Below are 22740 nucleotides of genomic sequence, written 5' to 3'. Positions count from 1 at the left end.
ACTATTTCAAGTGGGTCCAGATGAGTCTCATTCAGAAGATGTTATTTTTCTCCTCTTTAAAATTATATGGCAAAGGATTTATTCATAAGAGATAAATAAACTATCATAGTTGGTGCATTTTCATACTTGTTTGTCTCTTAATAACAATTGTCATTTTTAGAAAAAAAAAAAATTATTATTATTTGGTGCCAACCAATAAAAGTCATGAATCTTCTCATGAATTTTGGGGTAAATTTATCTATAATAATTTCATATTGGGAGAATCAAGTATAATTGCTCTTGAATGAATTCAAAGATAGAGTTCCAATCAGCCAATTATTTGGGGGGATTAGATTGCACGTATTTTTAGGCTGATAAAAGTTTCATTCGATATTTGCCTTCTTGCTTTTTGATTATATAATATTTAATAATTATTAGAAAAAATTATTTATTAGTTCCTAAAAATATATAAACATTACCTATAGTCCTTCTAACAAATTTCTATACTATTCAGTCCCTCCTTTTTAAAATTCATACTATGTGCTCCCTGCTGTTACTTTGCACAGTGATTTTTTTCAAATAATCCTAAAGTTGCCCTTGTGTTTTGAATGGTGCCAAATCTTGTCATGCATGGATGGTTGTCCTTTACGCTTATCATTTTCTTCTTCTTCTTCTTCTTTTTCTTCTTCTTTGCTAGTGTAAAGTTATTCTCTTGTCAACATACCTCTTTTCTACTGCTAGGCTACATCAAGCACTCCACCAAATCACCATCTTAGTTGCGAAGGTCTAGATCAAGGTAATCAATCATCGGATATTCGTGCAAGTTTGCACAAAAAAATTTCAACTTGGGTGTTTAAATAAACACTATTGTTAGTTCCTCCGGTGTGGTTTGTGGGTATTAAAGTAACACTTAAACACTCATAGAAGTCTCACACAAACCAATAAAGAAAGAGCACACAAACAAACACAAGGAGACACACAACATTGGTAACCCAGTTTGGCGTCCACTCGCCTACGTCTGGGGGGCCAAGCCCGGAGATAAACAATCCACTAAAAGAGGTAAAAATAGATGAGTACAAACACTTGTCACTCACACTCTCAACAATAAAGATCACTCACTCTCTAGATTGTCTCGGTGCTCACACACTCTCCTCAAAGAGTCACCCAAGAGTCACACCAACAATCTACTGAGCAAGGTAGCTTTATATAGACGCCTCAACGTCCCCAAATATAGCACATACCTATTTTAGAATCTCGCGGCTACTAATTTAAAAATCTTCCGAAATTAGTCATTGCAACTCCGTTGTAACATAAGTTGCAACATGGCCCCTGATCACGACTTGACCGAGTTACGTTACGTTGCGGACGACCTCATGACCCATCAACCTCCCGGTCATGCTTAGTCCAAGTCAATGCAGCCAAATCTCCCAATCCCGACTGCCGGCAACTAGCCTACCTCCTAAGTTCCTCATCACGCAGTTCCCTCGCAAGGGGCGCACATCCTTGTGCGTCTTTACGAAACTTGCCAAACTTAGTCTTCAATCTACCTAAATTATGTCTTCAAAGATTCTCCAAACTTGATCTTCAATTCACCCAAGTTTGGTCCTCAAATCTTGCCTTCAATAGACTTCAATCAATCTTTATCAAGGATTCTTCAAATCATATCTTCAATTAGTCTTCGTTCACACCATGAATAGATCTTTCTTTAATTAAGCTCCACCATATTTAGTCTTCAATCATATCTCTCTAAGTATGGTCTTGATATGATCTTGTCTTCATGTTTTCAAGAATAATTAAACCAAGATCTTCAAGATAGCTTCACCATGATCTTCAAGATATTTGGTCCCATGTTGTAGACATACTAAAAATAGCTTCACCAAGATCTTCAAGATATTTGCCTTGCACTCCAAGTCAACTTGCCATGTCACCATGCTTGCCACATCATCAATTATGCTTTGTCACCTTAGTTGCCACGTCACTTGGTCTAGGTGTCAAATCATGCCAATAAATAGTGCGGTTGCACTAACAACTATCAATGGTTAAGATACAAAGCTTATGGGTGTGAAGGCAAGGATAAGTTGGGAGTAAGAAACCTTTGTGGAGATGTTTGTTTTATCCCTCTGATATTAGGTTTGCTAATGTCCACGTTAATGTCTACCTCATTGGTGTACGTTTTTCTTAATGTAGGTCTTGGATTGATACATGTCATAATATCGCACAATATGAGAGTGAGGGATATGTCTTACAATTCACTATTTTAACTGGATGGCAGCCAATACTAGAGGAAATATGCAAACGATTGAATTTTGAAGCTTCTCAGGTGAGAGTGAAATACTTTAAGATGAGAACAATACAATATCTGCTATTTGCTCCGAAAGTGACTTCCCATGGATGTGCCATATTCATCAATGTCATCATAAATATCTTATCCATTTATTCTTTCACTTTTTTTTAATGTAGGTTCCATGTGATAAGTTTTTTAATGTAGGTTCCATGTGATAAGTTCTACATTTTGAGTTCACACATAAATTAAAGTTGTTGTACTCATTATATCTAGTTCATTGTTTAGGCGCATAGTGGTATGTATTTGTTGAGGGTTTATTTTATAATTATACTAACAGTTTAGGCACTGATGTTTCTATTTACACGTTTCTTTTACCTATATAGTTTCAGTTATCTTATTTACATATTAAAGTCAATGTTATTAAATTGTATATATCTCTGTATACATATTTTGTCAACTCTTTATTTTTTAACGTTGTTGCTCACAATTCTCACTTAGTAGTTATTATAAAATTTTCCTGCTCACAAGTTTAAATAATTGTTTATTATTCATATTGCCATCACAAGGAATCCCGTGTTGCAAAGCACTTCATTCAATCCCCACCCCATCTTCCTATCAAGTTTATCTTGGGACCTACAACAATCTTAATTTCCTAGTGAAGCAATGACCATGATGTGACAATAGTTGGCTAAGGTTATGAAAATGCAAAATACTTCAAAGAGGCACTATGTGACTTTACTATCGAAACACAATTTTAATTTTTGTTTCATAAAAGTGACAAAAATAGAGTTATGGTCGTATGCGCAACCGCTGGCTACTCCCATGCCTCAAGAGAAGGTAATCTTCCCATGTTTAAAATCAAAACATCACAGGGTGCACACACATGGCGGAGGCATCGGCACAACATCGCATCCAAAAGCTTCAAAGAGATAAGTCAATAGGCAAGTAATTAACAAACTTCAAGATCGTCCTCTATACTAGTCTATGGACATACAACGGGATATATTATGTAACCATGGTGTTTATCTTCTAAACAAACAAGTTTGGATGGGTAAAGAGTTGGTACGGATAGGGACGGAGGGACAGGGAGGGCGGCCACCCCTTGCTACGGATGGGTTTAGTGGATCCCATTGCCCTGAGCTACCCTCCGCCCCCTTTCCTACCGAACCACCCCCCTTTCTTGCCGAACCGTCCCCTCCCCCCTCCCTTCCTCAATGTTATTCCATGGATCATAGGCCGCCCCCTTCCCTGGCAGCACTCAAAACTCTTATACAATTAAAAATATAAATATATTATGTATATATGGAGAGATAATAACTTTATAATTTCCGAAAAAAATAACACTAACAAAGCTTCAAACCTCCAATCTTTCAGATCACTTCAGTAAAATTCCAATCTATTCTAAGGAGGTGAAGTTGATTTTTTTTTTTAATAATCATGTTTGTTTATTTATTTTGGTTATTTATGAAATATTTTTTTTAGATGTTGTCATGTATGGAGTTTGAGGAAATTTGTTGAAATATTTGTGAATTGAAATTGATTAATGTGATATGTGAATTAATATCATTGATTTCTTATGATATAATTAATATTATTTAGAGATTTGATCATAAAAAAATTTAAATAGAAGGTTATCACTTTCAAATAAAATTTCATGGAGATCTTAATTTTTTTTAAAAAAAATTAAAATTAAAATTTAAAAAAAAATCATCGAAATAAATTTAGAAAAATTATTTAAAATATTTTTATTTAAATAATCATAAATTCATAATAAATTCAAACTAGCTTATAACATACTGGAAATAAACAAAAAGTCCCTTCAAAGTTCAGGTATTCACAAAAAAACCCCATGACTTTGAGTATTCCCAAAAGATCCTTCCTTTTTCTGACAGACCTTTCTGACATAAAAGTGATTGATGTTGACATAAAGGTAACAGATATTAACTGGGCTGACTCTCAGTTTTTAAGCGAAAATACCAAATTTTAAGCGGAAACTCATAATTTTAAGCGGAAAAGTCAAATTTTAAACGCAAATGTGTTATATGTTAAGTGAAAACTTATGTAGTTAAGCGAAAACACCAAATTTTAAGCAGAAACTAATAATTTTAAGCGGAAAAGTCAAATTTTAAATGCAAATGTGCTATATGTTAAGTGAAAATTTATGTGGTTAAACGAAAACACGCAATGTTAAATGGAAACCATATATTTTTAAGCGGGAAGTACATGTTGTAAAATAGAATAAACTAACAGAGTAAGCTGCATTAATTGAAAAGTACACTATCATGATTGAAAAATAAACTGTCAAAAAAAGGAGGGACTGTCTGGCAAATTCAAATGTCAGAGGGTCTGTCTGGGATATTTTGAAACTTTCAGGAACTAAAAAATAATTTTCCCTATAATATATGTCCATAATTTTTTTTTTAAAAAAATTGAAATACTACTTATATTTATATTACTATAAGTTATAACCATAAAAAATATTGAATTTTACCATAATATTAAATTGAATTTTTTAATTAAAATTTTAAAAAATCTTTGAAATAAATTGAGAAAAATTATTTAAAGTATATTCATTTAAATAATCATAATGAATTCAAACTACATATACCCACTCATCATAATTATCCTCAACAAGAATTGTTTTAAATTTAAAATATTATTTATTTATCAGTTATTAAGTTATGGCCTTAAAAAATATTGATAATTTTTTTTTATTAGATTTTAACTTATACGCTAATCACAATTTAAAATTTTTTTAATTAAAAATATTATTTAAATTTATATAACCCGTATATGATCTAACTGTATAAGTATCTAATGTATATAAAAAAAATTATTTCAAGATAATAACAAATTGTAATTATTCCTCAATTTTATTTATTAAATTTTAACTCAACAAATGCAAAATCAAAGGATTCAGCTCCCCTAGCCTCATTAATTCATTAATGATATTTTTATTTTGTATTTTAAAATATTATTCTTAGTATATTATTTAAAATTTTTAATTTATAATAATTTTGTTAATTGAATCTTTTTTATGTATGTAACTCGCCCCCTTATTATAATTTCTGGCTCCATCTTTAGGTGCGGGAGGTTCTCCATGGAAGTGATATAATAAGCTACAATTTATTACTACAAAACGTAAACAAGGTAGGTGAAATGACTTTTTGCGTGAGAGTTAAATATTTTAACTACTAGGCAATTGTTATGATGGTTATTAAATGTTTTTAACAACTTCTATAATCATTAAAACTCACTCTGTAAAATCTATGATAAATATCTCCAAAATAGAAGAAAAAGTAGTTTAACTTTTTTCACATGGGTATATAAACAAATAAAATTGTTTTATGAGGGTATCCTAATAAATGTTTTTTTTCTGCTTGATATACGAGGACAATGAATAAGACCTCTAGCCCCCAACTCCCACAAGTAATTGCAGTCACATTCTATAAATCAAGTCAAGAAGCCTAGTCTAACCACTAGGCTAAATATATAAATACAATCAAACAAAACGAACAACATGATACACAGATGTCAGAGAAATGAAGCAGAGAACTTTAATTTATAATGACTAATGAGAACCATACAAAGGAGGAAGCATTCATTTTTGCCTAAAAATTGAACAACAATGAAGTAACATGTTTTCAACAAATTGTGAGCGGCTCGCATTTAAGTTGTGTTTGGATGAGGGGATTGGACATTATTGGCATGGGATTAATTGCTAATATGAATATATACCCATATTTGGATAATTTACTATTAGCTTAGTAATGAGTACTATAGGTAATTGTATGGTGTATAGTAAAAAAATTTGATTACCCCTAAAATGACTTTTTTGCCCCTAATTAAGATTTAATTAAATAATAATTATTAATTTAAATAACTAATTATGATAATTAAAGTAAATAATAATTAATATAAATTGAGCCATTTAAATATTATAATAATTAAAGTGAAATGACACTTTTGCCCCTACATAGATTTAATTAAATAAAATAATTAATAAAAGTATTTAATTATGATAAGTAAAGTGAAATGACATTTTTGCCCCTACTTAAGGCTTAATTAAATAATAATAATTAATTTAAAGAACTAATTATAATAATTAAATTTAATTATAATAAACATAAATTGAGTCATTTAAATGTTATAATAATTAAAGTGAAATGACAGTTTTGCCCTTACATAGATTTAATTAAATAAAAAAATTAATAAAAGTATTTAATAATTATAAATAAAGTGGAATGACATTTTTGCCCCTACTTAAGACTTAATTAAATAATAATAATTAATTTAAATAACTAATTATAATAATTAAATTAAATTATAATAAACATAAATTGAGTCATTTAAATATTATAATAATTAAAGTGAAATGACAGGTTTGCCCTTACATAGATTTAATTAAATAAAATAATTAATAAAAGTATTTAATAATTATAAGTAAAGTGAAATGACATTTTTGCCCCTACTTAAGACTTAATTAAATAATAATAATTAATTTAAATAACTAATTATAATAATTAAATTAAATTATAATAAACATAAATTGAGTAATTTAAATATTATAATTAAATTAAATTGGCTAATGATAAAAAATTATTTATTCTAAATATTTAATTATAACAATTATAGAGACTAAATATTTATTTATATGTAATTATTTTATATATTAATTTATCATTACTTATATTACGTGCATTAAAGTAATTTACATACAATTCTCTATATCATATTTTCCATTCCCAATATTTATTCCTTTCAACCAAACATCTTTTTCATTACCATTACTATTATTTTTCCCATTACCATTACCATTACCATTATTTTTCCCATTCTCATTTAGAGATGGCAATTTGTACCCTACCCGATGGGTATACCCGTACCCGTACCCGGTCAAAGAGGGTATTACCCTCTTTGACCCGGGATGCACGTGCATGTAAAGGGTATACCCGTTAGTTTTTGAGCTGCGAGTCGGGGCTGAAGGGTATGCCCCTACCCCTACCCTGCATCCCTTACCCCTTACCCCTTACCCTGTTGAAGAGTGCAGGGTAAAACCCGCACTGCACTCCTTACCCTCTCATATATATATATATATATATATATATATATATATATATATATATATATATATATAATTTTTTTATTAAACTAAACATTTACACCCAATTTACTCAATATCTGTTTTTCATGGTGATTAATTTGAAAAATAATACTTCAAATTTTTCTCTTAATATATTATTTTTAAATTTTTATTTAATTTCTATATTTATATTTGATAATATTATCAAAATTGAATTTTAGATATATATATATATATATATTAAGAATCATAATTAAATTAAAAAATAAACAAATATAAAAATAATGTTATAATAATTTATTCTATAAATTATAAGAACATCCTGAAAAATAAGATACTAATAAAAAATCAATTGGATATAACTTATGAGAATTACTTATAATGTTTTTTATATTCAAAATCTTACTAGATATTTATAAAATTTGAAGCTATATAAAATATAAATAGTGGATATATGAAAAAATTTTAAACAAAAACCAAGATGGTTAAACATGAACAAAACAAAAGGTAGAGTTACCATTGAGTCCTAAATAGACGTCATTTTTATGTGATTATATAATTTAAGATAAACAAATATATATCAACTTGTAATTTTTGAATCTATAGACATGTGTTTTAAAAAAATTGTAATATAATGTATAATTAATTTATTTTTTTATTATTATTTAAATTTAATTCGATAATTTAAACAACGAGTAGCGGGTACTGCTGGAGTATCCCAGATCTCTGCGAGTAAGGGTAAGGGTATGATTTTTTTACCCCTGAAGAGTGCAGGTAAGGGATGACGGGTATGGGGTAGGGGTTACGGGTACGGGTAAGGGTTTTGGCATACCCTACCCATACCCTACCCGTTGCCATCCCTATTCTCATTATCATTACCATTTATATTCCGTGATCCAAACGGACCCTTAATGTGAAGTACCAAAAGCCACATTTGTGTGAATGCTGTTCACCGCTTCCTTTTATTTTTTCTATTTTTAATTTTAATGAATTTAAACAAGCCCTATAATTATATAAACAAAGAGGAGTTAATATCTCACTTCATATGTGCTTCCATACTACGCTAACTGAAGTTCAAAATCACCTCCTTATCAAGAACACGAATACTTTACACAAAAAATTTGGTAATAATAGATCAAAAAAAAGTTGACTATTGTTCACCTCCATACAATTGTATATATATACATATATAATTGATAATGTAGATAATTTCTTGTTTATCCATATCAAATCAAAATTAACATTTCTAGTGGCATTGTTGCAACGATAATTAATGTCATATAACAATAATAACATGAACACTAACAAAATATCAAACTAATAAAATTGTTTTATGAGGGTATCCTAAAACAATTTTAGGATATTTTTAGGAAATTCATTTTCTCAAGGGTATATATATTATAGGAAAAATTGAATTCTTATTCCACATTTCGAACTCACAAAGTCCTATGACATAAAAACAATCCCAAACAACAATAACATGAACACTAACAAATATCAAACTAAGATAAAGATGACTATATTGCTAACGCCCCCAATTGGAGGATCGTGGTCATATATATATATATATATATATATATATATATATATATATATATATACCCCAACAAACACATAATTGCCTGCTTATTATTCCGATAAAACCGAGATTAACCCTTCTAGCTTTTAAAGGATATATTTGAAAACAAATTCTGCAACCAAGGTTGGTATATATATATACATCTATTTATAGATACAGTTGGATCTTCATTTTGCAGGGTTATATCCGTTTATGACACTTTGGGTTTTTCTCCACACTATTCCACTTTTTCCAGAAGGTTGCCAAGGTATTAATAAATCATGGTTTCAGCAGATGACCATCCGTAAGGGTGGTCCATAAAGTCATACTCCAAGACTTCAATCAATAATAACCAATAAGAGGAAAAATAAAAATTTAAAGCATGAAACAAATTAGAAAAGAAACTATCATTCACTACTCGAATTGAATAATTCAACCAATTTTCGGTTGGTTTATTTAAGGATCAAACTTATACCAGCATTTTGAGGCCATTACTGATGTGGATCAATTATTGAATCAGAACTATATAGAACTGGTAAGTGAAGGTTGGCTTGCGTTCACAAAGTATAATGTAAACTAAACAAAGGGAAAGAAAAGACATTTTGATTTAGGTCTTGATATTACACCAAACACACAATCTTAGATTTAATCAACCCAAAAGATTAAGCAGATAATGGGAAATCTAGACATTTATTTAGTAACTTAACTGATTTGAAACTACTAGGCTTAATTAACCAAGTTATGACGCCGAATTTGATGTGAAGTGAACCAAATAACAAATCTAGGCTTAATTCAAACTCAATGGTTAAACTGATATGATGATAGACCTACACTTAGATATTCATATTCATCTTACATAATTACTAACTAGCTTGGCCATATTAGTTGCTTGGATGAGTAAATGATTATTGAAGTTTATTTTTACAAAAAGGTATGCCGTGTATGATATATTCTTTGTGGTAGGACCCATATCAGACAATGAAGCCAAAATAATTTTTCCCGATATGGGGTTTTCATACCACAAATGCAAATTGATATGACAACTAATCAAAGCGCACAATTCTTCATACAAGAATCTAAAAGCCACTTTGAGGTGTTACTCAGTCTGCATGAATGACAACCGATATATATATATATTTTGTTAAACTAAATCCAATTGGAAAACAGGATCCTAAGATTTTTTTATTTTTTATTTTTTTTGAATAATAGGCGACAAGCACATTTTTTTTTATGAATATAAATAGTACCGAAAAGTACTGGAACCTAGATGTCAGTGTATGTACAAATACCGAACTGGAGCCCGGATGTATAGTATATGTACAGTACAAAAATAATATAAGAATCTCAGGTGAACAGTATATGAACAATATGAATAACAATATTGCCGCGGGGGAGGGATTTGAACCCATGACCTCCCTCTTTACACTTTGGTGTCATACCATTGGACTATCCAATGGTTGACGGATCCTAAGAATTCTCTAATTGAAAGAATATAATAAAATTATTGTTATCAGAAAACAGATGATTTACACATTGATAACTCAAGACTTACAATTTCAACAATGCAATTTGCATGTCGTAGATAACTTCTTGTCTAACATCATCCCTTCTCAATTTCCCTGTGGTAATTGAAGGGAAAGATTTCTTCCACAAAAAGCTCTTTGGTATTTTGAATCTGCAGTATACAAAACACAAATCATAAAAGATATCTTTATCAACCATCTTATGACATAACAAAAAGAATTTTCAATTCCAAAAAAATTAACCTATTGATGCTAATAAGGCCATATGACAGGGCAACCAATATACATGACATCGACAAAGCACATTGAAGTAAATTATATGTAACTAAAGAGAAAAGCAAATGTAACAAGGCGCAGAGTACCTAACTAAATAAATTAGTAACATTGAGTAGTTAACCCCAAATGAGCTAAAATTAGAGGTAAGGCCATGCATTAACATAAAAATTATACAACTAAATAAACAGTGAAGAAAGTGGTGAAAAACAGTTATACTGTCAAGCACTCTAGTTTCTAGGTCAAACCTTTTATGGGAACACATAACCAGCCTACTCCGTTGCTGAAACAACAAGAAATAATTGCATTTATGTTTTCCAGAATCAAGATATTAATAGATGCAGTGACAAAATAAAAACTTCAGAAGGTAGGAAAAGAAACTATACACAAAGTTCTAAATATGTTAAGTCATTCACAGCCTACTTGGTGATCCACTGTTCTGCATTGTTTATATTTTAAGGCAAGGGGCAAAAAATGAAGAGATATTCACGCGGAATTAGGTGTCTTCAAAGGACAAAATTCCAACTGATTTTCATTAAAAAAAATGATTAATACCCTGTTAATTCAATCAAACTAGTGCCAGCCCTCCCTCAAGGTAAGACAAGCAATCACTTTCTCCGATAAGTGGATATCAGGAATCCCGACCACAACAACATTGGATATTCCTGGGCGTTGCTCAAAAATAACCTCAACCTAAACCTTGTTATCCCCAGTTATACTTTTAATCAGAATTAATAGAAATAAAGCACCTAATTTCAATTTCTAAAGGTTTAAAGCAAATAAATAGAGGTCATTTGCTGCACAAAACACCCATCCTTAATGATGTTTACTGTCAATGTCATATGATCTGATCAATAATTCAAAAGGTACAAGGGGAATGATGAAAACTACATGATTAAAATATTTACCATCTAAAATACCTTCGTAAAAAAAGGTATTTTATAGATTAATGTTCTGTAAAATCCTACCTCTTTAGGATAAGCATTTTCTCCTCCACTCTTATTTAGCGTTTCTCACATCAAATAAGCCACAGGTTGCCATTCTCATCTAGCCAGACTATATCACCAGTGTCAAGCTAACCATTTTTGTTGGAATGTAGTAGGTTTCCAGAAGTGTCCTTCTGGTAACAAATCATTACATGCAGACCTCTAGTAAGTATCTTTCAAATGGAAGGAGATAAGCTGCTTTTCCCACACATACACCTCCAGGTTGTTAGTAAATATGGTCAGAATTGGCATTATCATTATTAGAAAGGAGAATTCTAGACTTTTTACATATTGGATTGGCAAGTGTAATGAAAGTCAGCAAAGAGCGGGCCTCTGTCATTTCTGGTCACAACATTCAGAAATATGATGGAAAAAAAGTGAAACATTTTTTCAATTATTTAAAGAGGGGACTCATGCACGTAGTTATGCAGACATTAGGAAAAAAATGACTTTAGCAGTAGAACGTCTAAAGCTGATTGTACACTTTTAAGGAAGAGCTTTTTGTCTAGAGATTTATGGAAGAATTCTTTGAAATTAAGGCGGCTTTCAGCATGTTGTTAAAGCTTTTCTCATTACTTTCAATCAGAACCCATGCAGAACAGACTTATCTGAGGTTTTGCAACCTACAAGATAAGCAACAACTAAAGAATGCATATGAGCTTTTTTATAGGCTTCAATTACATGGCTAAACATAGTTAATAATTTAGGTAGATCAAATCCACGACAAATAACTTGATGATCTATGGCCTTCAAACTATTGGAGCTGGGACCCTATATACACGCAAAACCCAAGTCACTCCCATATATCAGATAAATTTGAACCCATGGATGAGCCCCTTGCATGTGTGTGTGTGTTTATATATATATATATATATATATATTTAGGGCTCTCTACAGATCCATTATTAGCAGCCATCTTCCTGTAAACCAAAACCCCAACATCTCCATCCCCATTCTTTATTGCTCTACCCACCTGCTTGCTTTATTTTTGCTTCTTATTGTTTTCATCCTCTACTTGGGTGACACTTGAGCGTGAACCTTACTGGGATGTGCTATGCAAGGTTCCTCTGCCAATCTTGGGTTAAAGTACCCGAACAACTATAGTGAATTTGGCAAAAATTGTACGAAGGGGTGAAATTGATCTTAGGGCAATGCTTGGCACACCTAAGCATAGGGTCAGACCTTCTCATTCACTTTTAATTGTTTTATTAATGTCGATGCATGCTATAATCAAATATTTATTGCCAACAAATGCTAACAAACATAAAAGGTCTGTATTCCATAAGTTACCACCAAACACAATTCTAATTACATTGAAACTACGTAGATATTGCTATTTCAAACTGAGAAATTAATGCTGAAGAAAATTCAGATTTTATCCTTTTGATATTGCATATTGCCAAACATCAAATCAACAGGAACAAGAAAAAAAAAATACACTAGTAAATTAATATATGCAAGGTACTGTATATACCATGAGCTGAAACAATTCCCGATGAGGAAATACATGGATAGCATTGCTCGAGAGCCTCCACTGAGAGGCTTCCACCACAATTCAAGATCTTGCTCACCCTCATTGCATCTTCCCAACTACTTGACTTGCTACTGCAGAAATTTCAAGTTAAAAAATTATAAGATCCTTATGGATAGGAGCAAAGAAACATCATCTGGAGAAATAAAAATGCCATTGCTCTACAATAACCCATATGAAAATAGGTAAGTCATTCCTTCAGTAGCAGTGCATTGCCACCTGATATATGAAATAAGGTCAGCCATCATTGTGGGACAGTAATTAGAGATGTCACATTAAGCTGCTCAATAGCTTGGATAGATGACTCTGGACCAAACTTAGGTAATACCACATGGCAACCAGCCGCCATTAGTATGGCCATACATGAAGATATGCCACCAATGTGGCACAAGGGATCTGTGTGGAGATAAACCTGCAAACTCAAAAGCCTCAGATTTCTCAAACTATTCAGGGAGATACCTCATACAATTATTTTAATGGAAATTATCACTTAAAGTATATCTTACAATGATGCTAAACTAGACCTATCATAATCAATGCTTAAAGTTTTGACCTTTCTATGGCACATATAAGCTTTCCTAAGCAGTAATGTCATACTAAACAAAAGAATGAAATATTTTTCGAGCAATCATAGGAAATCTTTTCTCATGCAAGAAAGGCATACATCTTCACTGAAACCAATGATTGCAAGTTTTGCAAGGAATTGAACAATCAAAGCTGTATGACTTATGGCAACTCCCTTCGGTTTTCCGGTGGTTCCTAAATTCAGGAGAATCTCATGTCATGGAATAAAAATTTTCTGCATAAATATATTGGTGACATAAAACCACACAAGTGTTTTTAGTTACTTCAAACACAGATGAATGTGTTTTCTATATCTGTATATACACAGCAATGATCCAAAAATTGACAAAAAGGCAGATGAAACCATTATCTATATGCTAAACAATATCAACTGGTATGATTTGCTTCAACATGTTGTTCATTTGGATTTGATATATATTCATATAACCTCTCTGCAAATTCACCAAAGAAGTCTGTAAGGTTAGATGTTTATGATATATTTAGTAAGTCTCTTGTAAAAAGAAATTGATCAAATCAATGGAAGGGAATTTACCATAAGTATCAACTACATGCAGCTTCAAAAGATTCATAACTCAAGGCATAAATGTATGTTAATGTGTGTGCACACGTATGCACCCCCTTTCCATTTCGCTCTAAGATTACACATGGAAGTTTAAAGAATTGTTCCCATTTTAAATTGTGTGCCCGTCAATTGGCTAACAAGCCTTCCATTGAGATTGCCCCTGTATTCCTGAGATAACAGAAATGCATCCAAATTGGAGGCAAAATGGGATAACCTATTTTATGGCTCCCAAGAGAAGGGTGGCTATTTAATACACCCCACTGCATATGCTGATAGCCACCTTATTCCTTGGTTTTTGTTATGTCAAAATAATAGAAAAGGCCTTGTTTCATTCTAAGCTACTCTTTATTCTATTCCCTCACATTTGCCACATACTAAGCCATTTTGCTTTGCTTCCAAATGAGGCCTATAACAATATTGCCATCAAGTCAGGAATCAGGATTGCACTTGATAACTCATACATTAGCTACTTAAGGAAACAACGGAAATCTTGTTATCAATTGGCAGTTATATAACAAGAATACTAATTATCCGACAAAAAATGCATGATTTGACAAAAGGATGCATAGCATTCCAAGAAGAGGTTAAGAACAAATTCAAAGATTTAAAAATCCTAGAAAGACCATACCTCATATCTTAATAATGGATGGCTGAAATGAAAGCACATGAAAATCAAATCAAGTACATCAGCAGCATTGACATTGGGAGGTATGAAACACTCAATGTAGCCTATTGTCTTATGAAAAATTTTAAACCTTTTGTTGAGCATGAGATATTTTAAATACTAAGCCTATTATGAAAGCTCAAAATCAGACATGATGTCAAGCATATTATAGCAATCCCTTTTGGTGCCAAAAATGGATCTGTCGTTGGAGGACCTTGCCAAGATCTTCTAATGTAATCCATTTTTAAAACTGTAAAAGGAAATATGAGTCAGAGAAGTATCCAAATAAAATTTACTGTGACATTTTCTAAGAAAACTATCTATAGGTGAATAGAGTTTCAATAGCTGTGACGATAGAAGAATTTTAAAGTTTGGGTCACGGATTAAGAGATTTCTTTTTTACGAAGCTACAAGCCTGATGGTTTTATTAATATGAACACCATAAGATAGGCACCAGATTGCAAACTGTCAAAAGTTTACCTTTTTAAGGAGGCAATGGAAATTAGTGGTTGTTAAGCGGATTGCCTCTAGGAAATGATGGTAAATAGTAGGATATGACAGCTGGATGCCATGCAACATACCCAAGATTCTTAATGTTAGCAAAATGTTTTAGATAAAGTAACAGATATTTATGGCTTCACAAGATCTAGTTCAAGCATAACTGTTGCTCTCATCTTTGATGGTTCTTCAACCCCATTCTTTTACTTTACCTACTCAAGGGAGTTCATAGCTTTGAGAGGTTCCTGGTTAGATACTGTTAGATGTATGTATGTATATATATACATGAGTAGTGGAGTATACTTGTATGTGTTGCCTCTATATGTAGCTCCTTTTGAGCACTTGTTTCCAATATCAATTGATGAGCATTGATCCATTCTCCTCTATCCTTCTTCCTTATTCTAACATAGTATCAGACTAGGTGTTTTTCCTCCGGCCATCTTCTCCGGCCATCTTCTCCGGTCATCTCTCCGGCCATCTCTCCTTCATTCTCTACTTCACTACATCTTTTCCTTATTCTTTTCTCCTTCATCCAATCTTTCATTGATAAAAACAACCAGCTGCGCCCAGGCCGACCGCCACCACGCTCGTCCGCGCCTCTCGCCGGCGCCGACCCACAATCAAGCTCGTCCCAGCGCTGCCTCCTACCCGGCGATCACGCCCTGACCCCTGCCGGCATCGGCGCAGTGCTGCGATGTCCACGACCGCGCCCTGACCCTAGCGCCCAGTGCCGGTTGCAGCGTTCGCGATCGCGCCCTGACTCCTGCCAACACCGGCGCCCAGGTAGCAGCTGCGTCTGCGACCGCCCGGGCTGCTAGCGTCCGTACCCAGCGTCGGCCCTGCCCGAGCATCGGCGCCCGTCTGCGCTCGCCTCCACTGCTGCTGTGGCCGCACTTTGCCGCACCGGACGCCGCCGCCCGCCCGCCGGACATTGCTGCCCGCCTCTTTGCTCTCATCACCTAGTTCCTGGAATCAAGGCTTCTTGCCTTTTCCAATTACATGAAGACAACAAGTGTTGGGTCTTTGTCTTCAAAAGCAAAGTTATTGACATGATTGGACACATGCACGTGTGATATTGTGCGGTTATAATTAGTGCGGATGGGACGCTTATGGGTTCAGTGGGATGTTACCTGAGATACGTCACCGTAATCTCCACCATTCCGATGTAGTGCTTGATGGCACCAACTATATTCCTTGGCGACTCACTCTCAAGCGGATCCTAGATGGCGTCCGTGTTCTTCGCCATGTTGACGGCACATGTCTTGCTCCCTCACTGCTCCCTCTCCTACGACCTGCTGCCTCCAGCGAGGCCTCGTCTCTTCTCCACGGCCTTTGGCGGCGGTTTGAGAAATGAGACTGCGATGATTCTACCGCCAAGATGATGATACATCGAGCGGTCGCTCTTGACATTCGTACTCGAGTTAGCGATCTTTCCACGCCCGAGGAGATGTGGGACTATCTTGGCGTCGTTCTCGTGGTTCCGGCCGGGCGCAACTTTACACCTTATATCGGGCTCTCTCTAGTCTCGGCGGTGAGGACCACGATCGACCCGGTTCTATAGTCGGTATTGCGCCTTATGGCGTCGAGTTGATGCTCGACTCCTCCTTATTGTCTTTGTTCATCGCTGCCCGGATCCTTACTTGTTACGACTCTTGCTACCGTCGTCGTAGCCATGATGGGACACGGCGTATGTATGAGATTCGTTATGCGTCTTACGTCACGAGTTTGAGCAAACTCGGGCTCAGTTACTTCATGCGCCCTCAGTCTACTCTTTGGATGAGGCCTTTACTTTTGTTCGTGCTGAGGAGACCCGTCTTCGGGCCTCTTTCACGCGAAGTGCTTTCTTTGCATCCCTCGCGTGTTTTCACCCTCCTCGTCTACTAGACCTCCGGCTCTTACATCTCATCTCGGCCTTCTTCCACGGCCGAAGCGCTCTATGACTTGTCGCTCTCTGTGGTATTTTTTGGTCGTCGTGGCGTGATTGTCGGAAGAAAGCAGCGTGGACTTTCCATGACTGCTTTCGCCACGCTACTCTTCTCCCACTTTGCCTCACTCTCTCCCAGCATGTATATCTTGTCGAGTCTCTCCCCTCCACCGCCCCCTACTCCACCATCTTCTACTCCATCTGTCTCCTGGCGATCGGCTGACTATTGGCCATGTTCGCCCGAGTTTCGTGATCCCATCTTCGCGATTCCACTCTGCCCGTGCAGCGGTCGGCTCGGAGTTCCTCCTTCCGCTCCGGTAGTTCCATCCTCTGCGGCTTCTTGATTACGGTGCTTCTATTCACATGACTCATGATGACACTCATCTTCATCATTCACGTCCGCCCTACACATCACACGTGTTACATACTGGCGATGGTACTCTCCTCCCTATTTCATCTACTGGCCATCTTTCTTCTAATGCCTTTTTCGTTCATACATCTCTATGTTCCCCGGTTATCAATGAACCTTATATACATTAGTCATTTCAGCTGATTATGGTATCGAGTTATTTTTTTGACCCGTACCTCATATCATGTCGCGGGATCGCGGTGGGGACGGTGATTGGGTGGCCGCCGCCGTAATGGGGTCTACGTGTTGGATACCCTTCACGCTGTCGTCTTCATCTAGGCCTACTCACCGATGTCATGCTTTGCGGTTCTATCTCATCGTATGTGGCATCATCGTCTTGGTCGTTTGTGTATCGATCTCGTATGTCCTCTCTAGTTCGATCATGGAGTCTTGGGGTGTCTCTCGCTTCCTCCGAGCATTATGCGTGTTGGTACGTAAGCTTGGTAAGCGACTCTGACGCCCTTATCCTACGAGTGTATCTCAGACTACTGCTCCTTTTGAGGCTTATTCATTCGATGTTTGGGGTCCCGCTCCTTTTTATTTCTAAAAGGTGGTAACTCGTTATTATGTTATTTTCATTGTGACTACACCCGTTTTACTTGGATCTACTTTATGCATAATCGTAGTCGGATTATTATCTATCTATCGATCTTCATAGCCATGGTTCGTACCCGATTTCTTTGCCTCGATCAAGACCTTTTCGATGCGATTACAGTGGTGAATACATTTCTCGAGCTTTTTCGAGATTTTTATCTTCGAGGGCACATTGCCTCGATTATCACGTCCCGGTGCTCATGCTCGAGAATGGGGTTCTTTGAGCATAAACATCGTCATATTTTAGAAAGCGGCTCGTGCTTTTCTTATTGGTGCTTTTCTCCTCCTCGCTTTTTGGGGCGATCTTTGTTAATACTGTTGTTTATCTGATTAACCTTCGACCTTCCTCTCATCTTCATGATCATGCCCGAGGAGTCTCTTCATGGGACACCTCCTCGCTATGATCATCTTCGTGTTTTTGGTTGTCGTTGTTTTTGTTTTTGCTCTCACCGGGGAGCGAACCAAACTCACCGCCCAGTCTGTCTCCTGTGTTTTTCTGGGATATAGCCTTGAGCATAAAGGTTATCGTTGTTATGACCCAGTTACTCGTCGTATTCGTATTTCTCGTGATGTCACATTTGATGAGACCACCCCTTTTTACACTTCTCCCTGTTCTACTAAGTCTCCTCTCCTTCGGTTCCTCTCATCTTTTCTTTTTCCCTTCTATTTCTCATGTAGGGTACCTCTCTGTGCCTTCTTCTCCGTTAATCATTTACTTCTCGGAGCTTCTTAGTTACTCTCTCTTGAACCCCTTCTCCTCTGTCTGTTGAGTCTCTGCTGTGTCTACTCCTCCTTCTTCACTTCCTCCCGCTCATCCGCCAGTTCATTTATTCTACCATCGTCGGGATCCCACAGTGACTCCATCCCGGGCGAGGGCCTCTCGGCGTCCCTCCCTACTCTCTGATCCACCTCTTGAGGTATCCTCTGCTCCTTATTCTTTACGTGATCGCTCCACTTTACATCCTCCTGTTTGTTATGCTTCTGCTAGCACCAGTATCTCAGATGTCATTGAGCCAGGTACCTATAGGGAAGCGGTCCGATCTCCTGAGTGGCGGACTGCCATGGCTGAGGAACTTGATGCCTTGTCTCGGACTCACACGTGGGATATTGTTCCTCTCCCTACCCATGCTATTCCCATTACATGTCGTTGGATCTATCGGGTGAAGACCCGTTCTGATGGGTCTCTCGAGCGTTATAAAGCGCGTCTTGTTGCTCGTGGTTTTCAGCAAGAGTATGGCCGTGACTATGAGGAGACTTTTGCCCCGTGGCCCACATGCACTGCTTGTCCGGTACATTGAGTTCTTTATTCTGCTGCGTTCGTCGATGGGTTCTTCATCAGCTTGATGTGAAGAACGCCTTTCTTCATGGGGACCTAAAGGAGGAGGTCTACATGACTCCTCCTCCTGGCCTTTAGGTACCTCCTGGATCTGTTTGTCGCCTTCGCCGCGCTCTCTATGGTCTCAAACAGGCTCCTCGTGCCTGGTTTGAGCGGTTCAGCACCGTTGTTGAGGCTGCTGGGTTTACTCCGAGCATACATGACCCGGCCGTCTTCATTCATTCTTCACCCCGTGGCCGGACCATTCTTCTTTTGTATGTGGATGATATGATTCTTACTGGTGATGATTCTGCTCACATTGCCTTTGTGAAGCAGAAACTATGTGAGACCTTTTTGATGACTGATCTTGGTCCACTCCGTTATTTTCTGGGTATCGAGATCACATCTCAACCTGATGGCTATCGACTATCCCAGCAGCGTTACACTCTTGATCTCCTTGATCGCTCTGGTTTGACAGATACTCGTACCGCCGCTACACCGATGGAGTTGCATTTGCAACTTCGTGCCTCCGATGGGGTTCCCTTACCGGATCCTTCTCGCTATCGGCATCTTGTTGGTAGCCTGGTCTATCTTGCTGTCACACGTCCTGACATCTCTCATGCCGTGCACATTCTCGGTCGAGTTTGTTGCGGCCCCACCTCCATTCATTATGGACATCTTCTCCCGGGTGTTACGATATCTTGAGACCGCCTCGCGTGAGTCATTCTACTCGCACGGTCCGCTCTTGACTCATGAGCCCTATTCGGATGCTACTTGGGCGATTCTCCCGATGATCGCGCCTCACATCGCAGCTATTGTATCTTTCTTGGGTCTTCCTTGTTGTGTGGAAGACTAAAAACGACAAACTATTGCCAAGTCCAGTCTTGAAAGGCGAGGTTCGTGCTTTAGCTTCTCGATGCAGGAGGTACTTTGGCTTCGCTTTCGATTTTTTGCGAGGGATTTTGGTGTCCCGATTCATTCTCCTATTCCTATTCACTGTGATGCGATCGGGAGCTCTTGATTGCCACGAGATCCCGGTCGAGCATGAGTGACCAAACACATTGAGTGTCGATACCCACTTCACCCGCTGCCATGTCCGTGCTCATACTGTCTCCCTTCATTATCTTCCTACAGAGGTCCAGGTGGCTGACTTTTTCACTAAGGCTCAGACACGTGATCAGCATCTGTTTATGTTATCCAAACTCAAGACACATGATCCACCTTGAGTTTGAGGGGGGGTGTTAGATGTATGTATGTATATATATACATGAGTAGTGGAGTATACTTGTATGTGTTGCCTCTATATGTAGCTCCTTTTGAGCACTTGTTTCCAATATCAATTGATGAGCATTGATCCATTCTCCTCTATCCTTCTTCCTTATTCTAACAGATACCACCTTTAGTTGCATTATATGTGTGTAAGCGTGTGTGTATTGCCCAACTGTTAAAGTTTAGGATCCGCCACTTCCAAGAGTTCCAATACACATGCTCTCATGTGTATCTAATTACTATCTACAACAAAAGGTATCTTCTACTTTTTCAAGATCACTTGTGTCCTCATTGCAACAAAGTCAATTAACCACTGCAGTTATGTCTCATGGATGACAATATGTGCAATCTCATGAAATTTGGCAATTTGCTCTTGCATACAAACTAATGTAGCATGTTGGCTGAATTAAATCAATATGAACTATTGAAGGCGAATAAAAGAAATAAAGTAAGACAGAAATGATTGCAAATGTGATAATGCTCAGCTAGAAAACCAAACAATCTCAAGATGTGCACAGGATCAACAATCATGCCATGATATCCAAAACTTCTTACCACTTCGATTATTTCTGAATTTTGGAGTAGCATCCCCAATGAGAACATGCTACCTAATAATAGACAGAATGGCGCAGGCTTCTTGTAGTTCAAGAGCCCATGAGCTGCAGCTATCATCCACCACCACCATCACAGGACTAACAAGCTCAATGGCCAATCTTGCTCCTTCAAGACTCTATACATAAAGAAAAACTGTAATAATGCATCTTCTGGAATGAGTTTAAATTTCTAAATTACCATCGCTCCTAAAATTGGAACAAGAAATTCCCCTTTATACCGTATATCCTCTTTCTAAGATCTTGTTTGATCATGCTTTATATTCATAAAAATAATGCTGACTTTGTCTATTACTATCCCCTTTACAACTATCAGACAAAAAAAAAGTGAAAAACAAAAGCATAGTATAAAAAAAAATGCAAATAATTTATTTTGATTTACCAATCTGTAATTGAGCAGAGATGCAATCCCTCCAACAAATGTGATTGCCAGGAGCCATTCAATGTACCAATCACTGTTCAATTCTTAAAAGAGAAAAAAAAACCCTAAAAGTCAGCACTGGAATTCACTGAATAAATTAAGAAAGATAAAATGAAAACCTATTCAAAGCAGCAATGGCGACGACGTCTCCAGGGCGGACACCAAGCTCGGAGAGACCAGTAGGGAAAGCGAGAACGTCCTCCACGAACTGGCGACCGGTTTCCGACGGTCGCCGGTGATTATTACCGGAGAATCGCATTTGACAGATGTGGCCCTGATAGTGCGCCACCTTGATTGTTGTTTTGGATAAGCGAAAGAAAATATTTCATTTGAGAGAAAGACAAGGCTTAAACTAAAAATGCTCAAGCTTAACACGTGTCATTTCCCGCCAAATCGTTTTTATCCATATGGATCTGATATTTTTTTTAACTTGAAATTGAGAAATTAGTTACTGATTTTTTGATCCTTGACTTTTCACTTCAGAGATGATTCAGTACCACAAGGGGCATTAAGCAATTACCCCATTTCAAATATTAAATAACCAAGATGTTTGCCCATGTACTTCCAAATTTTATTATATACATATATTTTTGATATAGTTTTGTTTTATTAGAAAAAATATTTATTTAATAAAATAAGAACTTCTGGAAATAAAAATAACAGACATGTTT

At 36.1% G+C, this 22740-nt stretch overlaps 1 protein-coding gene across 1 annotated transcript; it reads right to left on the bottom strand.

Moving 5' to 3' along the window:
* Window positions 1-10227: 10227 nt before the first annotated feature.
* On the bottom strand, window positions 10228-22366 carry LOC120277738 (2-succinylbenzoate--CoA ligase, chloroplastic/peroxisomal-like). The gene is given in 14 exon segments (XM_039284587.1): window positions 10228-10579; window positions 10671-10679; window positions 11275-11393; window positions 11531-11547; window positions 11975-12028; window positions 13161-13291; window positions 13389-13467; window positions 13470-13629; window positions 13882-13976; window positions 14740-14770; window positions 14993-15014; window positions 21643-21767; window positions 22031-22103; window positions 22189-22366. Coding segments are annotated over 14 exon segments (1182 nt in total). The 5' UTR covers window positions 22329-22366; the 3' UTR covers window positions 10228-10452.
* Window positions 22367-22740: the final 374 nt, after the last annotated feature.

This window comes from Dioscorea cayenensis, chromosome 15 (assembly GCF_009730915.1).
Source record: "Dioscorea cayenensis subsp. rotundata cultivar TDr96_F1 chromosome 15, TDr96_F1_v2_PseudoChromosome.rev07_lg8_w22 25.fasta, whole genome shotgun sequence".
Taxonomy (NCBI): Eukaryota; Viridiplantae; Streptophyta; class Magnoliopsida; order Dioscoreales; family Dioscoreaceae; genus Dioscorea; species Dioscorea cayenensis.
Note: the sequence above shows the minus strand (reverse complement) of the source record. Positions and strands in the feature narration are given on the sequence as shown.